At 40.9% G+C, this 18051-nt stretch overlaps 1 protein-coding gene across 1 annotated transcript in view; it reads left to right on the forward strand.

Annotated features, from left to right (window-relative positions):
• nfkb1 (nuclear factor of kappa light polypeptide gene enhancer in B-cells 1) overlaps nucleotides 1-17710 on the forward strand; it is a 41447-nt gene extending 23737 nt beyond the window's left edge. Inside the window, exons 6-24 of the mRNA XM_049586424.1 lie at nucleotides 1147-1298; nucleotides 1381-1544; nucleotides 2262-2420; nucleotides 4212-4316; nucleotides 7389-7480; nucleotides 7639-7777; nucleotides 7915-8058; nucleotides 8208-8330; nucleotides 8440-8586; nucleotides 10417-10546; nucleotides 10728-10842; nucleotides 11771-11990; nucleotides 12108-12277; nucleotides 12408-12510; nucleotides 14032-14171; nucleotides 14536-14605; nucleotides 15482-15645; nucleotides 16037-16166; nucleotides 16272-17710. Of these exons, the coding sequence (XP_049442381.1) occupies nucleotides 1147-1298; nucleotides 1381-1544; nucleotides 2262-2420; nucleotides 4212-4316; nucleotides 7389-7480; nucleotides 7639-7777; nucleotides 7915-8058; nucleotides 8208-8330; nucleotides 8440-8586; nucleotides 10417-10546; nucleotides 10728-10842; nucleotides 11771-11990; nucleotides 12108-12277; nucleotides 12408-12510; nucleotides 14032-14171; nucleotides 14536-14605; nucleotides 15482-15645; nucleotides 16037-16166; nucleotides 16272-16357 (2553 nt within the window). The 3' untranslated portion in view covers nucleotides 16358-17710. The remainder of the gene's footprint in view (nucleotides 1-1146; nucleotides 1299-1380; nucleotides 1545-2261; nucleotides 2421-4211; nucleotides 4317-7388; nucleotides 7481-7638; nucleotides 7778-7914; nucleotides 8059-8207; nucleotides 8331-8439; nucleotides 8587-10416; nucleotides 10547-10727; nucleotides 10843-11770; nucleotides 11991-12107; nucleotides 12278-12407; nucleotides 12511-14031; nucleotides 14172-14535; nucleotides 14606-15481; nucleotides 15646-16036; nucleotides 16167-16271) is intronic.
• Nucleotides 17711-18051: the final 341 nt, after the last annotated feature.

The raw sequence follows: 18051 nt of genomic DNA on the forward strand, positions 1-18051 counted from the left end.
TAGTCAACAACTCTCTGCGCTTCTGATCTGTAACGTCGACAGGAAGTGACCACCATGAGACGGCGTATCATCTCTAGTCAACAACTCTCTGTGCTTCCTTTCTGATTTGCAGCTTTTCAGACTTATTTTGTGGCTGAATATAATTTGTAGCTTCTTAAAATCTGAATGAGGATAGTGATAGTGAGATACTGGCTACAGTGATGAAACAAAACCAGCATCAGATGGACTGTATTCATAATCAATACGCCACAATAATATAAATAACCAGCACCAATTCATCACTCAATCAGAATGTGTGTGTGTGTGTGGGCGGGGCATAAGCACATACAGCCAGCAGCAGCATTTTGACTCGACCAGCGGACTTTACTACAAGCTGATTGGCTGAAGCAGATGACGTGCTTTAAAACCAGCTGCTGGCCATTTGACCAGCTGAGGACAGGAAGGAAACTGTTTACTGATCAGTAAGCTGTTGTCAGATTTTAATCTGTGCTTGAGACAGTGGCGTTATGTGTTCATAAAGCTGAATATGTCTTTGTATGGGAGCTGTGGTTGGCTGGACTTACATGTGGAGAACATGCTGATTATCTGTGAAAAATGAAAGATTTATGACAGGCATGAGTGATTTTTATCAAAACACAGGATGCATTTGGAAATAATTAAATTCCAGTGGAAGTGGAAGTTAAATTCACCAATTTTTTGCTGAAGCCTGGTGTTTCTGTGAAACATGAGCTAATCAAAACTCTGTAGCCTCGTTTTCTATGTACACAATGTTTATAAATGAGACCCCAGGTTTCAACAAGAAAGAAGAATAAGATAAGATATACTTTATTGATCCCCCAGGGGGAAATTCAAGAATGTGTGGAATAAAATAATGGATGATATGTCTGATTCTGTTGCATCGATTTGGATTCTGAAGCTTAAAAAATAAACTCAAAACCAAGCATAAGAAGGCAGATTTTGTATTTGATCCCTCGACCCTCAGGTCTTATAGTTTCTATGGATCCAGCATGGACCTAAGACCCAGTACAGTTTAAGTCACATCCTCCTTTTTTTCCAGGTGATTGTTAAAATATCAGGAGCAAAAAAGTAAAGAATGTTGTTTAGTAATTTATTCAACTACTGTCAATAAATCCGTCTGTGTTTCAGATCTGTAACTACCAGGGTCCGGCACGGGTCGTGGTCCAGCTGGTGACGGCGCTGACCCCCGTCGCTCAGCTCCACGCTCACAGTCTGGTGGGAAAACAGTGCGACAAAGGGATCTGCATCACCGACCTACAGCCCAAAGACTCCAACATCAGGTCTGCAGGAACCACTCAGATTGTAATGTAAATACAGGTATGAACCTGTCAGGTGTGAGACTCACAGGTGTGTTTCTCTTAGTTTTCCTAACCTGGGGATCCTTCATGTGACGAAGAAGAACGTGGCGAAGACTCTGGAGGAGAGGATGATCGAGGCCTTCAGGCTGGGATACAACTGTGGAGTCTCCATCCATCCTGAAATCGATGTCCTGCAGGGGGAAGTCCGAGTCCCCCGAGACCTCACCGGTCAGTCCTCTGTGTTTGTGTGTGTGTGTTTGATCCTGTTCTGGTAACTTTTAGAGGACCTATTGAACTTATAGAACTTGCAGAGACATATTGGAAAGAAAGAAAGAAAGACAGAAAGAAAGAACGTTTTGCAAAGTGAGGATGTTTTAGAAAAGTGAGTACATTTAAGGAGAGTGAGGACATTTTTTGGAAAGTTGGGAAATAAGGATGTTTGAGGAAGGTGAGGTTATGTTTTGGAAAGTAAGAACTTTTTAAGAAAAGTGAGGACACTTAATGAAAGGTAGGAAGTTTTAGGAAAGCAAGTATATTTCTTAGAATGTGAGGAATTTTTAAATTCAGTGAGGACGTTTTATGATGTGAGGAAAAGTAATAATGTTTTAGAGTAGGACGATGTTTTAGGAAAGTGAGAACATTTTTTGAAAGTGTAGACATTTTAGAAAAGTGTGGACGTTTCAGGAGAGCAAGGATGTTTCAGGAAAGTGAGGACTTTTTAGGAATGTGTGGACGTTTTAGGAAAGGGAGAAGGCTTTCTAAAAGTGAGGAAATTTTTACAAAGTGAAGTTCCTTACATTTTGTCTGGTCATGAAAAACCTGATAAAATATCAACCATTTTCTTATATATTTTTTTTTTATCTCTGCCTTGTATTTTATTTATTTTTTTTCTCACTTTGTTTTTTTAATTAATGAAAGTATGTCTGTCCCCATCGCTCTCTTCAGACCACCAGCGCAGTGTGATCAGCAGCGCGGCATCTCTTCAGGCTAAAGAAATGGACCTCAGCGTTGTCCGGCTCATGTTCACGGCGTTCCTTCCCGACAGTGACGGAGGTTTCTCTAGACGACTCGAGCCTGTCGTGTCTGAACCGATCTACGACAGCAGTGAGTCTGAACTCTCACACAGTTACACATTCAGACACTGTAGGCTGCTTTCATTAATCCTGTTTCAAAGAGGATAGCTAGTTGGTAGTTTTGTAGATTCCTTCTTCAGGCTGCTCACTCATTTGCTGATGTAAGATCCCAGAGGGGTTCAGAATACTGTCCGAATCAAACATGCTGAATATTTATAACCCATCTTCGGAAAAAAAGTCTGCAGAGTGGGCACTACCTGAGAGTTAAATCTCTAATTTATGATTCGAGTATGAAACCACAACAAAATTAAGTTTCATTTTCTGCTTAGTTTCACATTTTGCCAGCCTGCTTTTTCATACATGATCTCAGTCACATTTTTCACCACAGAAAAAGGCTCATCTGTGTGTGTGGAGGAAAAATAAAGAGAGGAAGAAACATGAATAAAAACAGACATGATGTCTGAACAAGCATTTAAAACTGGAAACAGACTGTTGTTACACCGATAAGATAAAAATTATATGATTAAAATGTATGGCAGCCTGGCAGCTGAATTCTGTACATTCTGGAGTTGATTAATAGATTTTTAATTTAGGCAAGAATCAAAAATCTATGAATTATTAATAGATGTATAGATTTATTAATCACTCTGAGTGTTGAGAGCTTTATTACAGAGGTTGAAAGACAGAAGTCAGTTTGCAGGTCACGCCTGTGTTTTATTGGTATTTCTTTACTATGATACTTTGGGAAGAAGTTTTTAAATGTTAGTTTGTGACGTTGGCCTACTGTGAGCTGTACTTTAGATTTAAAACTGAACTCTGAACCTCTGTAATATCATGGATCAATGTTGGTTATTGAACCATGGTGAATTGGCTGCTGCAGCAGTACAACCAGGCCAGTACTTAAACTGATTCTGAAACAAACTGTTACCTCATTTATTGCAGATAACACAAGTCAGAACAATATCTATCCATTGCAGGGCTGTTGTACTGTAGTAGCATAAGATGGTTAGAGATTTAATGGGATAAAACTCACTGCAGGTCTAAGTTATTGAGCTCTGATTACACCCTCCGTAGTGAACAGGTCTGCAGTTGACTCTCTGTAGCTGAGGATTATTGTCAAGTTGTGTCAGACCGCCTGGTTTCATTTCCCTCTTCCTGCTGGTTTGGTTTCCGTATGCTGCAGCTTCCTCTCAGAAGACTGAAATTCATCACCTCAGGACTGCTCTGCACTTTCACTTTAGATTCAGACTAAAGCTGAGAAGTTTTATTTTTTAATCTTGTTTCTTTTTTTGTCATCCAACATTTGTAAAAACCCTTGGTGGTCCCCCCAGAGGGTGCAGAGTTCACGACAGCCACAGTATGAATGTGTTGAACAGAACAAACAGCACACTGATGGCAATCTATTCTTAGAGTCTGAACAGTCGTGGAGCTAAACAAGTAAAGTTTGTCCAGAGGGGAAAGGCCCAGGGGGTATTTAAAATCTGCAGTGTTCATCTTCTGCTTCATCTCAGCAGCTACTGTTCAGATTAAATTCCTTGGACAGACTGACCTCATCATTTCTGGACAAACATTTGTCAAATGTTACAGTAAAGTTTATTTTAGTCACTTGTAGAACGTCTTCAGACTCTTGAGGATGTTCCAGGAGTCCTTGGGAAAGTTCCAGGACACATTTAGTCCAAATTAAATGTAGATTAGAAAAATACTGTAAGGTTTAACAGTGAAAACACCTTTTCGCTGCAGCTGCATTTATATGTCTCTGAACCCACAGCCTTTTTCTTCCTCCACTGACTGACCTGCTGTGTTTCTGTCTTTCTTCCCTCAGAGGCTCCGAACGCCTCCAACCTGAAGATCGTGAGGATGGATCGAACCGCCGGCTGTGTGAGCGGAGGAGAGGAGGTCTACCTGCTCTGTGACAAAGTCCAGAAAGGTGAGACTTCATATGAAGACTGTTTCTAAAGTACATTTTACAGCAACACTGAAAAAACGTAAAAACACATAAAACCCCCCAAAAAAATCAGAGGAGAAAAACCCCAAAGACTCAGTCACAGGTTTGATTCATCATGAAGCTTTTTCCTCTTCTGGTTTCTGTAAAGTGATGACTGGATTAAAAGAAAAAACAGATTTCCATTTTCAGTTCGTATCAGCTCGGACGTTAAGAGTTTCTCCACTTTGACAGTGATATCGTGAGTGTAGGAAATGTAAATTAGGTGTTTTATCTTGGTGATTATCGGCTGATAATATCACCACCTGCTGGACGGTTCATTGAATCCTCTGCACACACGTGTTTAAAGGAGCATTGAGTGGTTTTATCAGGGAAGAGGCTCTTTAGCAATTAGGACTTGAAAGCCTTGAAATCTCATCACAACCAAATATATAAAACAAATTGACTATTGTTTATTTTCTGACATAAACTTTTGGAGGATTTATTTTTCAGATAGGCTGCTTTGAAAGTAAAGGAACATACTGTATATTTATGGTTTCGGTTGTACTCTCTGTTGTGTACTGTACCTCGATTCATTTACGACAGGGTATTCTTTTGGGAAAATAACCGCAGATGAGTCTAATCTATCATCATCACCTGTTTATACTCATGTAGCTTTTCATAGCAGCAGTGCGAGTGTCCCACAGACACATCGATAGGCAGCAAAAGGTTAATTACTTAAGGTTAATTAGTCAAAATTATGTTTTCAGGTTGTCTGTCTGTAAGTAAGTACAGTATGTACACACCCCCATCTGTCTGTCTTATTCTCGTAAACACGATATCTTAAAGGCGGTGTAAGAGAATTCTTCAACATCGGCACAAATGTCCACTTGACCTTTGGAATGGACTTACTAGATTTCAGTGGTCAACGGTCAAAGATCAAAGTGACTGTGACCTTGAGTGTCTCATTCTTGTGAACACGATATCTCGAGAACACCGTAAAGGAATTTCTTCAAATTTGGCACAAACGTCCACTTGGACTTAAGCATGAACTGTTTATATTTTGGTGGCCAAAGGTCATTGTGACCTTTCAAATGATGTTTTTGGCCATAACGCAAGAATTCATACGCTGATTATGACAAAATTTCACACGGATGTCAAACAGGATAAAATAATGTCATTTTATATCCAAAAGGTCAAAGGTCAACTTCACTGTGACATCATAATGTTCTGCATAAAACCCTTTTCTGGCCATTATTCAGTGTCATATCTCAGGAACAGAAGGTGAGACATTTGGTCAGATACTGAATTGGTGACTGGTTCATGAAGGCAATACACCAAGGCAGTAATTCTGGTTTTATTTTAGCTGCTGGTGTAGGCAGAAAAAGTTAAAGCATCAGGCATCCAGCTGCTGCAGACGTGCAAGCATCCAACTAACTAAATAAATACAAACACCCCCCCCCCCAAAAAAAAACCAAAAACAAAAACAAATAAAAAACAATGCAGTTATTCAAACAGATTGCTCAGTGATCACACCTGAGGTGTGGTGAGCTCCAACTTTGCTTAATTTACTCATGCGGTGGAGCAAAAAGCTGGACAGGACAGGAAGTACTGCAGGTAGGGTTACTAACATGAACTGCAGATGGCGGGTGAGCTAATCAACAGGGTCCTGCCGCAGAGCTCCAAGCTTGGGCCCACATCTGACGCTGGGACCCATGATGGAAATTCATTGATGTTATAGTGCTTCCTTATCGTTATTTCAGCTAACGAATTACAGCTAACTGGGATTAGTTTGCTACTTGTCTTTAGCTTTAAGTTATTTGCCATTTAACGTAACATTATGTAACTTTATAAGTTACAGATATATCGTAATATTAGATTGTATTTTTTACCTTGCTGCCTGGAGCTCTGCTGCTGTTATAAGTATACATATATATTGTTATAAAACAAGAATATACTCAACATTTTCCTGTCATTAGAGTATCAGTATCCACATCAATATCAATAATATCCTGACGATATCCATCCCTAATTAATTCTTTAGTCAAACCCTTATAGGAGATGTAAGTGATCAGCTGCTTTTCTTACTGACTGTTAGGATCGGTCAAGTCACACTGGTAAACATGAACATGAAAGACTAAAACACCAATTAGTGTTTTATTTTCACATGTTTTTTTTCTTAACTCTCTCAGGTTTATTTCCCAGCTGCAGCCAGCCCACATAGAAATAATTTCTTTACGAGTACATGCTTGTAAAAAAAATGATATTCAGAAAAATGATACTATATGAATATGATTTTCATCCACTAGAAACACTTGCAGGTCTTTAAAAGGAGTTTGAAAGTCTGATGGACACTGAAAGGAAAGTTTATTGCTGAGGGTGTATTCATCCACAAACACATGACATTTATTACAGTCATGCTGATTTTTAGCATTTAAATCATATTAATTGTATTTAGCACAGCAGCTGAAGAGATCTTATTTGTGTTGTTTCCCTGAAGCTTTATTTGGATGCAGTGAAGTGGATCTGTGAACAGTTTTTCCTCGTCAGAGCAGCTGTTTGTTCTCCTGGAGGAAGTCCAGCTTCAGGGAATTCCCCTCCGATAATATGTGAAATCCCTCAGGAGGAAGAGACCGACTCAGACTGGGATCATTTTCTTTTTGTGTCCTGCTTCTTCTTTTTTGTTTTTGTTTGTTTAGTTATCTTGGCAGAGCGGCAGCAGCTGATCTGGACTCAGCTCGCTGCAATCCTCCAGTTCAGCTGCTCATGGATTTACACTGAGGTCGCCTCAACAACAAACATTAGTTTGTACATTCAACATGTGGTCAGAGGCTCGCAGCTCCCCGGACTGATGTTATATTAGGCAGAAAAAATACAGTTTTTAAACCAAATTGTACAAAATCTAAATTTAACCTCTGAATGAATGGAGGTGTTGCTGTTTTCTTTAAAATAATGGGGACGAAGACACGACAGAGATTTCAGACATGAAAGAAAAACACAGAGAGAACACCAGTATTTCTAAAAAGAAAATGTTGAGTTAAAAGTAGTGTAAATTGTTTTGTGTGTGTGTGTTTCCAGATGATATCCAGGTTCGGTTCTATGAAGAAGATGACTCGGGGTTGACCTGGGAGGCTCTGGGAGATTTCTCCCCGACAGACGTCCATAGACAGGTCAGTACGAGGACGTAGTAGCGCTACTGTTTATAGTTTTCACACAAGGAAGTCACGATACATTATTACCATGATTTAAATATGTCGGGATACGCTGAATATTGCGACAAGATATAATGCGATATATTGTGATTTGATGATGTGTTCTCTGTCGTTAGTTCGCCATCGTGTTCAAGACTCCGAAGTATCGAGACCAGAACCTGCAGAAGCCCACGTCTGTGTTTGTCCAGCTGAAGAGGAAGTCTGACAACGAGACCAGCGAGCCCAAACCCTTCACCTACCACCCTCAGATCATAGGTAGGTCAGGTGACTCCACCCTCAGATCATTTGGTATTTCATTGTCACAGTAGAGCATCAACCAACAAACACACTGTTGTGGTGACATGAAGCTCACCTGTGCACATGCTCACACTCTTGTACCTGTGTGTACTCAGACAAGGAGGAGGTGCAGAGGAAGAGACAGAAGACGTTGCCAAACTTCCAGGACTTCAGCGGTCACGGAGGAGGTGGAGGTCTGTACCGAGGAGGAGGTGGAGGTCCCGCTGCAGGAGGAGGACCTGGCTCTGGGGGAGGAGGAGGTAAAATCCGCACCACAAGCCTGGAAAACCTGGAGAGTCATTGACAGTTCGGATGTTTCAGAAAAGTAGAAGATATAAACCGTCTTCATGTCACTGTTGTTCATCATCACAAGACTGTCAGCTGATGTCGTGGGTGTGTTTGATTTCAGGTTACTTTCAGGGCTTTACTACCTACAACTATGGGGGAGGAGGAGGAGTAGGAGGAGTAGGAGGAGGTGGAGGTTTCTCCACAGGATACTCAGCTGGTCTGGCAGGAGGAGGCATCAAACATGGTGAGAAATAACACTGAAATCTACAGTCTATTTTATTTCACAACACCACGATATGCACTTGCATCCAAACCAAAGATCCTAATTCTTAATTGGAAATGTTGTGTTGAAGCCTCTGAAGGTGGCGCAGCAGACGACAGCAGCGACGACAGTGATCCAGATGATGATTCGGGGTCGGGGGTCGTGCTGAGAGCTTCAGCCCTGAAGGGAAACCTCGAGGCAGGGGAGAGGACTGAGGAGGAGCCAGAGCCACACAGAGGTACACAGCTACAACCTGCCGTCATCGTACACACTCAGTGCATCCACATGACATCAGAGAAAATCGATTAATTGTGTCAGTCCGATGAAAACTGGACTTTTAAATTACATGTAAACATGTTAGTCCGACTAAAATCGTACCCAAACTGGTTCTCTGAGCATGCTCCACAGTTTCCGCCCCGGGCTTTTACCTGGAAGTCCAATAGCATTAAATGTGTAAGAGAAGAAGAAGAAGCCGGTAACAACATGGAGAAATCTACATCCAGAGCCGTGACTTTTGGACGGACCAAATGTACAGAGCTGTAAAGTTGTCCACCATGGTAGCAGTTAGCTGCTAGCTAACCGTAGCTAACTTATTTGTCCATTGTTTGGTCTGTGACGTAATAGGTCAACAGGAAAAAGGTCCAATACTAACAAGCTGAAAGGGGGCATATCTCCACCTATCGTAGAGGAGTCGCACATACTTGGCTCAATAAATGGATTCCCCTCCCGTGCTTGTGTACTGGGACAAGGACAGTAGGCCAGTTAGATGTCCTAGTCGAGCTGTAACTGTAGCTCCACTCAACTGTGCATGTAAATGTACTGACTGTGTTCATACACACAGAGAAACACTAACTCATTAACTCAGACCCTGCTGCAGCTGAATTTGGACTTCAATCAAACACAGCAGATGATCAAACCTCCAACTTGTGATTATGAATAAAATATATGTTCATGTCATCTCAGCTAAAGGACACATCTTCATTCAGATTTAGAGTTGGTGTCAGTTTTACACTAGGGCCGTAACTAAACATAATTTTTAATTAATAAATCTGCTGGTTATCGTCTTGAGTAATGAAAAAATTGTTTGGTCTGGAACAGGAATTTCTGAACTTTTCCATGCCAAGGCCCCATGAACAGCATTTGCATATGTCTTTAAAATTGATTGACAACACTACAGCAAAATGTCAAAAGCGAATGAACGAAGCTGAAAACGATGCCTTCAGTGCCTGTTCGGGACAGTAGCTCGGTGCACAAATATGGTCGACTGCCTGGCCAGATGCTCTTCCTTTCCTTTGAAAGTTGGCTGTTTTGTTCGGCCTCTGCCAGATGCTTTTGTTTCAAGACAAGCAGAAGTTTAGACAGTTTTTTAAATGCTCATTTGAGTGAGTGGTGTGGCAGAGAACACATTCGGGCCAGTAACAGTCATTTTTATGTGCAGTGGACGATTATACTTCATGTTGCCTCATACCTGCGAGTTTAACTCGGCCAGGAGTTTTTGGTATTTTTTTTGCAGCCGAGTTTTTGTCAGCTGGGTTGTTGGTGTGCCCATCAGCTCTTTTACTTTTCCAAAATGTGTCGATGTTTTTGAGTTAGCACTTGAGTTAGCCAGTTAGCAAGCAAGTCGGCTAAATTTCAGAGCCTGCTTCATGACAGGTGCAGGTTGTTACTAGGTTAACACTGACAGCATGTGACATGATGAATGATGTTTTGACAGGCAGTTTAATATCACAGAAACAAAGAAAAGAAGCAGATTTGTACATTTGAGAAACTGGAATCCGTTATTTCTCGTCAGTTTGTTAAAAAAGATGATTTTTTTTTGTAGTCTGATCAGTTAATTGACTCATTGTTTCAGCCCTTCTGTCATAACTAGATTATGTGCACGTTAATCAGACTTATTGTAACTGTCACTGTGTGATTAAAGGTTTCATTCATGGTAAAAGAATCATGACTCAAAAGGCAGCGAGCTGACAAACGTTTTCATACTGAATCATATCAAAGGTTTTATGAAATGTTATTGCTAAGCTGTGCTTTATTAAATACATTTAAAATGATGTTTTGTGTGATGCAGATGAGCGGTTGGTTCAGGTGACCAGCAGACAGTTGGAGGCTCTGTTTCAGTACTCAGTCACAGGAGACTCAGCGTACCTGCTGGCTGCACAGCGCCCCCTGATGACCGCACAGGACGAGGACGGAGACACGTCAGTAAACACAAAACACACACAATATTTTATTGAAATTTGTTTATTCTTGTCTTTGAATATCATCTGTGTGATCTCGTTAAAAAAGGTCGTTTGCAATTTTATATCTTGGATTGAAGTAAAAATCAAAGCACAGTGAGTCTCTGCTTCATTTTCTCTGTCCTCTTCCCTCTCCTCTCAGTGGGCTCCATCTGGCAGTTCTCCACAGCCAGAAGGAGGCGCTGAAGAGTCTCACTCAGGTTGTGTTTGCGCTGCCTGGAGAGGAGGTGCTCAACATGAGGAACCACCTCTACCAGGTACTGAACTACCAACTCTTCCTGCTGATGCCTCGTGTCTTATTGCTTTAAAGTTTAGTTTTTCAGTTCGGCAGCTTGTAAAAACGTAGTTACAGATTCTTTACCATGTTGGTAGTGCATCCCACCACAAAGCAGCTTTTAGGTATTTTTGTGTTGTTTGCTAGCAGCCGTAAATGACAGGAAGGCACCTTTACACAAAGAAAAGTCAATGGAGAGCAATGAATTGTTTTCAGCTCTGGTGGGGACGGGACTTAAATGCGCTCTGTCTTTCTAGTGTTCGGTTATTCAGAACACCACACTCTTGGAGCAGGAGAGCACCAAGACTGGTCTTCAGATTGGGTTTACAAACGCACCTTATATAGAGAACAAAAGAACATGTCCTTGTAGGAAAAGGAAGCTTCCTGGCTAGGGGACAAAGACATTTACCGTGAGTGCGTTCGGAAATAGTCACGCCATAGATTGGATTTACGAACTACCCTAGTTAGGGGTCAAAGAAGCTTAGTGGCTGCAGTGCAACAAAGAAAGCTTCGCATTTAGGGAGTGAAAGGTGACTTTTTAGTCAGGAAGCAAGGGAAGAAAGTTCCCACATGGGGGCAAGGAAGCTTCTTATTTAGGAGGGACAAGGCAAAAAGGACACTAACCCTGGAAGCAATGACCAAGCAAGTGACCGAGTTAGGCACCATCAAGGGAGCGAGAACACTTCCTTGTTAGAGTGCAGGTGAGGCAGCTCTTTGTTTAAAGAGTTAAGAATGAAGCTTCCTATTTAGAGGGGAGGAGGCAGGAAAGCATTTGGGAAGCAAGGAGCAAAGGTGTTTCTAGTTAGAGAACAAGGAAATGACCTCGGTAAGGAAAGGAAGCTTCCTGGTGAGGGGGCGAGTATAATAAAAGGAACAGTACCCTCTTTAACCTCTCTGTCCATGTATCCCAGACTCCTTTGCACCTGGCTGTGATCACACAGCAAAGAGAGGCGGTGGAGGCGCTGCTGTTGGCCGGCGCCGACCCAACTCTGACAGATCGTCATGGCAACACAGTGCTCCACCTGGCATCTCAGCTGGAAGGAGGAGGAGGAGGAGGAGGAGGAGGGATGGTCCAGTTTCTACTGAAGCACAGAGAGCTGAGAGAGCTGCTGGAACACACCAACACAGCAGGTACACACACACACACACACACACACACACACACACACACACACACACACACGCAGAGGAAGACTGAATGTTCAACATGTTCGACAATCCGTTGTCTGTCTGTTTCCATGGTTACAGGTCTGTGTGCGATCCACCTGGCAGTCCTGGCCAATCAGCTGTCTTCTCTCAGGGAGCTGCTGGAGGGCGGGGCCAACGTGGAGGCTCAGGAGCGCAGCTGTGGACGGACCGCCCTCCACCTCGCCACCGAGGCCGAGAATGTGTCGCTGGCCGGCTGCCTGCTGCTGGAGGTACTGACTGGACTGGGTTTACTGGGCAGACTGGGTATTTGTGAGCAGAGAGCGGATACAGCATGAACAGCTGTCAGGTTCAGGTTGTACCCAGTGACGTCTAACAGCGTGTGATGTTTTCTGTCGTCAGGGTAACGCCAAGGTGGACTCCCTTACCTTTAATGGCTCCACCCCCCTCCACATCGCTGCAGGGCGGGGCTCCATCAAGCTGACAGCTCTCCTGATGGCTGCAGGTACGACACACAGGACACGCTGGCTACACTTTAAGGACCTCGTGTCCCATGTTGGTTTAAAGAAACAGTGTGTGAGATTCGGGGGAATTAAGTAGCGTCAAATGGTGAAGATTGCAGATTTCAACCAGGCAAATTATCCACAGAGGTCTCCTTCTCTCCAAAACAAACACACCAAGTGATTAAAGTAGATAAAAACACTGAATAAAGCAGTTTCACGTTACGAAGCGGTGTTTCTCCAACGCTGTTTGGCATGTTGGAGGCAGGCCTTTAGCCTAGCACTTGCTAATGTGTGCTCACCTATTTTCTCTTTTAACTTAAGACATGCACGTTAGGTGAATTGGTTACTTAAAATTTCCCATAGGCGCAAGCGTGAATGGTTTGTCCATCTCTATGTCTCAGCCCTGTGATAGTCTGGTGATTAGTATAGCCTGCCTCTCGCCCAGTGACAGCTCTGATCCAGCACGCCCACGACCCTGTATACAAGGATAAGTGGTTGCGAAAAATGAATGAATGAATGAATGAATAAATGAACGTAAGATCCAAAGCACCTTAACTTTAGATTTCCCTTAAAGTCAGAGTTAAAAAAAATTGGTTGCACAAAACATCCTCACGTCTTCTCCTTTAGGTTTCCGTAAAATGTTTACTTAAGGATTTAAGTTTTTCTCCTTATCTTGGTCTTATACTTAAGGAATTGCTCAAAGTTTATTTAACCATTGCACAGAGAACGTTAGTAACCAAAGTAAGGACAAAAACATAACGTACCTCTGGCTCCATCTTAACGGCAACATGGCTGAGTTTATGGAGATAAATGAGAAATATTAAGGCATCCAGAGAAGAGTGGAACCCTGATGAGCAACTGACTTGGCACTTTTAAATTTTACCAGAGGTCAATTAATGATTGTGACCATCTGGAGTTGAATCACTCAACTTTACAAAGCTGCACACCCTGTTACAATTTAAGATTGCTCTGTGGTTTTATGCAACAGGATCTTTCCAGTCTGAAATTGGCAAGGTATTTCATGAAATCATTTAAGTGTCACACTTAAGGAGCAAACTTAAGATGCTTTGTGCATGTGGCCCTCGACCTTTAGGACGTTTTTCCTGGAAGGTAAATTACCCACAAAGGTCTCCTCCTCTCCCAAATAAACAGACCAGGTGATTTAAGCAGATAAAAACACTGAATAAAGCAGTTTTATATTAAGAAATAAGTCTTTTTCTGATGGTGCTTGTTGCTGAAGGGCTTGTGTCCGTTCTGGGCTACTGTAGAAATATAGCAGTGCAGTCATGATGGAGCAACATGGCGATCTACATAGACTTTTTTTTTTTTTTTTTTAGATGATTTTACACTAAAGAAAACATTCTTATTATATTTAATTTCCAAATTAATGCCCCCAATATATCCCCCCTAAATCCTGCACACTGGACCTTTGAAATAAGCATAACATTATATTTTTACTGTCTGAAATAGCAGTAGTAACTTAAAGGCTTGACTGACATGTTACTGTCTGTGTGTGTTTCCAGGTGCAGACCCTAAGAAGGAGAACTTTGAGCCTCTGTTCTTCAAGGAGGAGGACTCCTGTGATGAAGAGAGGGAGGATGAGGATGAAGATGAAGGCTACATCCCAGGAACCACTCCGCTCAACATGGCAGCCACCACTCAGGTACACCGTCCTCCTGCAGCACCTCGACTCACGAGACATTTACTTTTGGCTGTTAACATGTAACTTTCAAAATATGAGCCTGGTAACTTCTAAAGTTTAAAGAGCAGCTGAAAATCTTGTCTCTGCTGAACTCTCAGTGACTTTAACTCTCACCGTGCTGCAGTGATGTAGAAGTGTACTAACACATATTTTATTCTCATACGTCCTTTAGAAAACAAACCTTTCACATCAAACCCAACCTTGGTTTTATTCTCAAAGCCTCAATAAGTGTTTTTGATCAACAGGCGGCTGAACAGAAATAAACTCATCTTATTTTCACGATCTAAAATATGCAGAGTTTACATGATGGCGTTTGTGTTCGCAGGTGTTGGAGCTTCTGAATGGTAAAGAGTATGAACCAAAGTCTCCACACAGATCCTTCGTCCCTCCTCCAGGTGAGTTTAATCTCTAATCGGACATCATTTCTCACTTGATGATATGTAAGATGCATGAACATTTCCATGTGTACATGAAAAAATAGATTTAAAAGAAAAGAACAGGAAAAATGTATATATGACAGACGAGTACAGATAAAAATGTATTATAAAATATATTAAAAAATATAAATAAATATAGTGAAAATGAATGATAAAATGGAACTATTTACTGTTAAAAGATATAATAAAATAATAATTATCATCAAAAAAGGAACACATAAATGAATGATAAAAAACAGAATCATTGAATAAAAAATAAAAATATAAAACATGAAATTGATCAGTGATACAAAATATAAACCAATAAATAAATCTAAAAAAAACCAGACAAATAAAAAAGTAAGCAAATTAAAAAGCATGCATACTTATAGCACATACATGTGTATTTATATGCTCTGAAGGAGCGCATGCATACAGTTATGTATTTATTATTTATTCATTTTGTCAGTTATCAGACTGTTTTCAGATTTTTAAGCTTAATAATTCTGTCTACACTGAAGCTATGATTAAAAATAAATCAGTGTCAGGTTCAGTGTAAAAGGAAGCTTATTAATGATCAATAATATAATACTTTTATTTGTATCCACTCAAATAAAATATCAATAATCGGCAGTGTATTTACGTCACACCTTTTAGACCACATGTATTTCACAATAAAAGACAAAAGCAAGACACGATAGAGACATATAATATAAAAGTTATTCATAAATAAATGAGTTGGAATTTAAATCTAAATTTAAATCTGACACCTACAGAAAGTCTGGACTGTATTTTACGTCATACACCATCTGTGTGTGTATGAATATACATATATGTGTGTGTGTGTGTGTGTAGGCGACCTGGTGAGCCTGGACATGGAGGTGAAGCAGCAGGTGTGTCGCGCTCTGGAGAGTGAAGGATGCTGGGAGAATCTGGCTCACAGTCTGGGTCTCGGGATCCTTAACACGGCCTTCAGGCTGAGCCCCTCCCCCGCCAAAACACTGCTGGACAGCTACGAGGTGACACACACACACACACACACACATACACACACAAACGGTTGTCACATGACTGGTTTGTTCATGTTCTGTGTCTGGGGTTACTCAATAAAACTGGTAACCATCATCTCTTCAAACTGTTTTTCAATCTAGTAATTTTTTAAGTTTTATTCTTTTTTTTCATTGTTTTTCCCTGTTTTTAATTTTATTTTATTATATTGACTTTTATTTTTTAATTTTATTGTTTTATTGTTGTAATTTTTTGTCATGCTAAATTTAATTCATTGTTTTGTTTTTGCTTTTATTTATTTGCTTTTACTTTAGGCTGCATGTTTGTATGAAAAATGCTGTGTAGATAAATAAAGTTGAGGCTTAATAAAGGCTGACATCATCTTAATCTGTCGTCCTGCAGGTGTCAGGTGGGACGATCAGGGACCTGTTGGCTGGTCTGAGGGCAGTCGGAGACTGTAAAGCTCTGAGCGTCCTGGAGGAGGCGCTGCGCAACAACGACGATGAGGAACAGATGACCAATGAGATGAGCGGTGAGCAGACATGATGGTTACAGTCCAGTCACATGACTGTCCTGTCGATTTAAACACCGTCACCGTGACAACAGGTCCACTCAGCTGTTGTTTCTCTCTCGGCAGGTGATTCTCGGGTTCACGATCTGAAGGCAGACGTTCGGATCGACAGTGGGGTCTGTGACAGCGGGGTGGAGCTCTCCACAGCGTGACCGTCCCATTGGTCCATCCCCAGTTGGGTTCACCCATCCATTCACTCATTCATCCATCCATCCATCCATCCAGTGATTGATTCATTGATCGATCACTCCGGGCTGAGCTGAGTTCAGAGGAAACAGTTTCTCATCACGAACATTTTATTTGTTTTTAATTAAACGTGTTATTTTTAACCTGATGAGACAGAAAAGATGTTTGTAACGTACATATTAGTTAGTAAGGTTTCAGCCCACACTACACTCCAATAGCTCCACCAAAGAATGTAAATCTGCTTCTTGTTCCTCTCTGAACAAAGAAAGAAATCACTGTGGGTTTGAAGGAATCATTCACTCGGAAAAACAAAACAAAAAGCAAGCAGAGTCCGTCAGATATCACGTGGTAGGGAAAAGTATTGATTTGATCGACTGTATAATATTTGGAATCATGTTCTGTTGGCTGCTGAGTGGACAGATCTGACAGAGTGAAAGTGGACGGCTGATTCTCAGCAGCAAAAGTCTTCTGAGCTGCGGTTTGTTTTTTCTGCAGCAGGTATCGTCTGTCTGCAGGGGGAAAGGTGCTATTGATACTGAAATGATTGTAAAGAAATTTGCCCGAAACGATCGGTTCAGATTGTTGCAAATCTGTTTTAATGCAACGCTCAAATGTTCATATGGAGAGTTGTTGGTGTTTCTAATGGTTCCTCCGGTTCAGACTGGCTGTGAAGAGATCTCTTTAAACATGACTCCACTGCAGGAGATGGTTCAGAAATCTACAGTTCAGATGAAGATAATCTGAGTTCACTGAGTGTGAAAACAGCTCTTTGTTAAGCATGCGGTAGTCTGTGTGGATGTGTGTTTAATCTGATTCAGACGTCCAGTTTGAGTTAAATATCTAACTGTGAGGGTTTATCAAAAACCAAAAACAGGATTTTACAACTCTTCTCTTGTGATAATCAGGAGGGAAACTGCTGCAAAATAGCCCTAATGTTGCAGATGAATTTAGCCAGAGTCTGCGCTCACGTCCGGCCTTGTAATGAATGAGAGGGCTGTTTTATTTCCTACAGGGACTTAAACCGATCTAACCTGACTCACAGGATGTAGATTGTTGGTATAAGCCTGCTATTGGCTGCCTTTTTTAGAATTCTCCTCCCTTCTGCTATCTGTCAACACAATTTTGCAACAGCACTGTCAGTGCATCCTGATTTTAGTGCCACCCAAGACCCTTGTGATTGGTTTAACCCTTTGAAACGTGAACAAATTGGCTTGATTTCTTTCAAAAACGTGGGAAGAAGGCAACGAGCAATGATTGAAGAAACCAAAAAAAGTGGATGAAATTAGTAAAAAAAAAAAAAAAAAAAAAAATTAAAACAAGAATATTATTCAAAAAAATAATAATAAAAAAAAGTAAAAAACAAACAAACAAGCAAGGAAAATTTTTGTAATTCTGTGACATAATTTTAGATATATAATAATAATTATTATATACTTTTTCCCTGGCTTTTTTCTTATTTTTTTTTTTAGAAAAAGACCTTTCTAAATCTAGGAATTATTTGCAATTTGTGGGACATTTCTTCCCAAGTTTCTTTTTTATTCTTTTTCTAACAGTATTTTTTATTGATTTGAACAACAATAAACAAAGACATACACACATCCAGTATGTGAATATATACATATATCCATGAAACACACAAAAGAACAGGACACCAGAACAA

Source organism: Epinephelus fuscoguttatus, linkage group LG9 (assembly GCF_011397635.1).
Source record: "Epinephelus fuscoguttatus linkage group LG9, E.fuscoguttatus.final_Chr_v1".
Taxonomy (NCBI): domain Eukaryota; kingdom Metazoa; phylum Chordata; class Actinopteri; order Perciformes; family Serranidae; genus Epinephelus; species Epinephelus fuscoguttatus.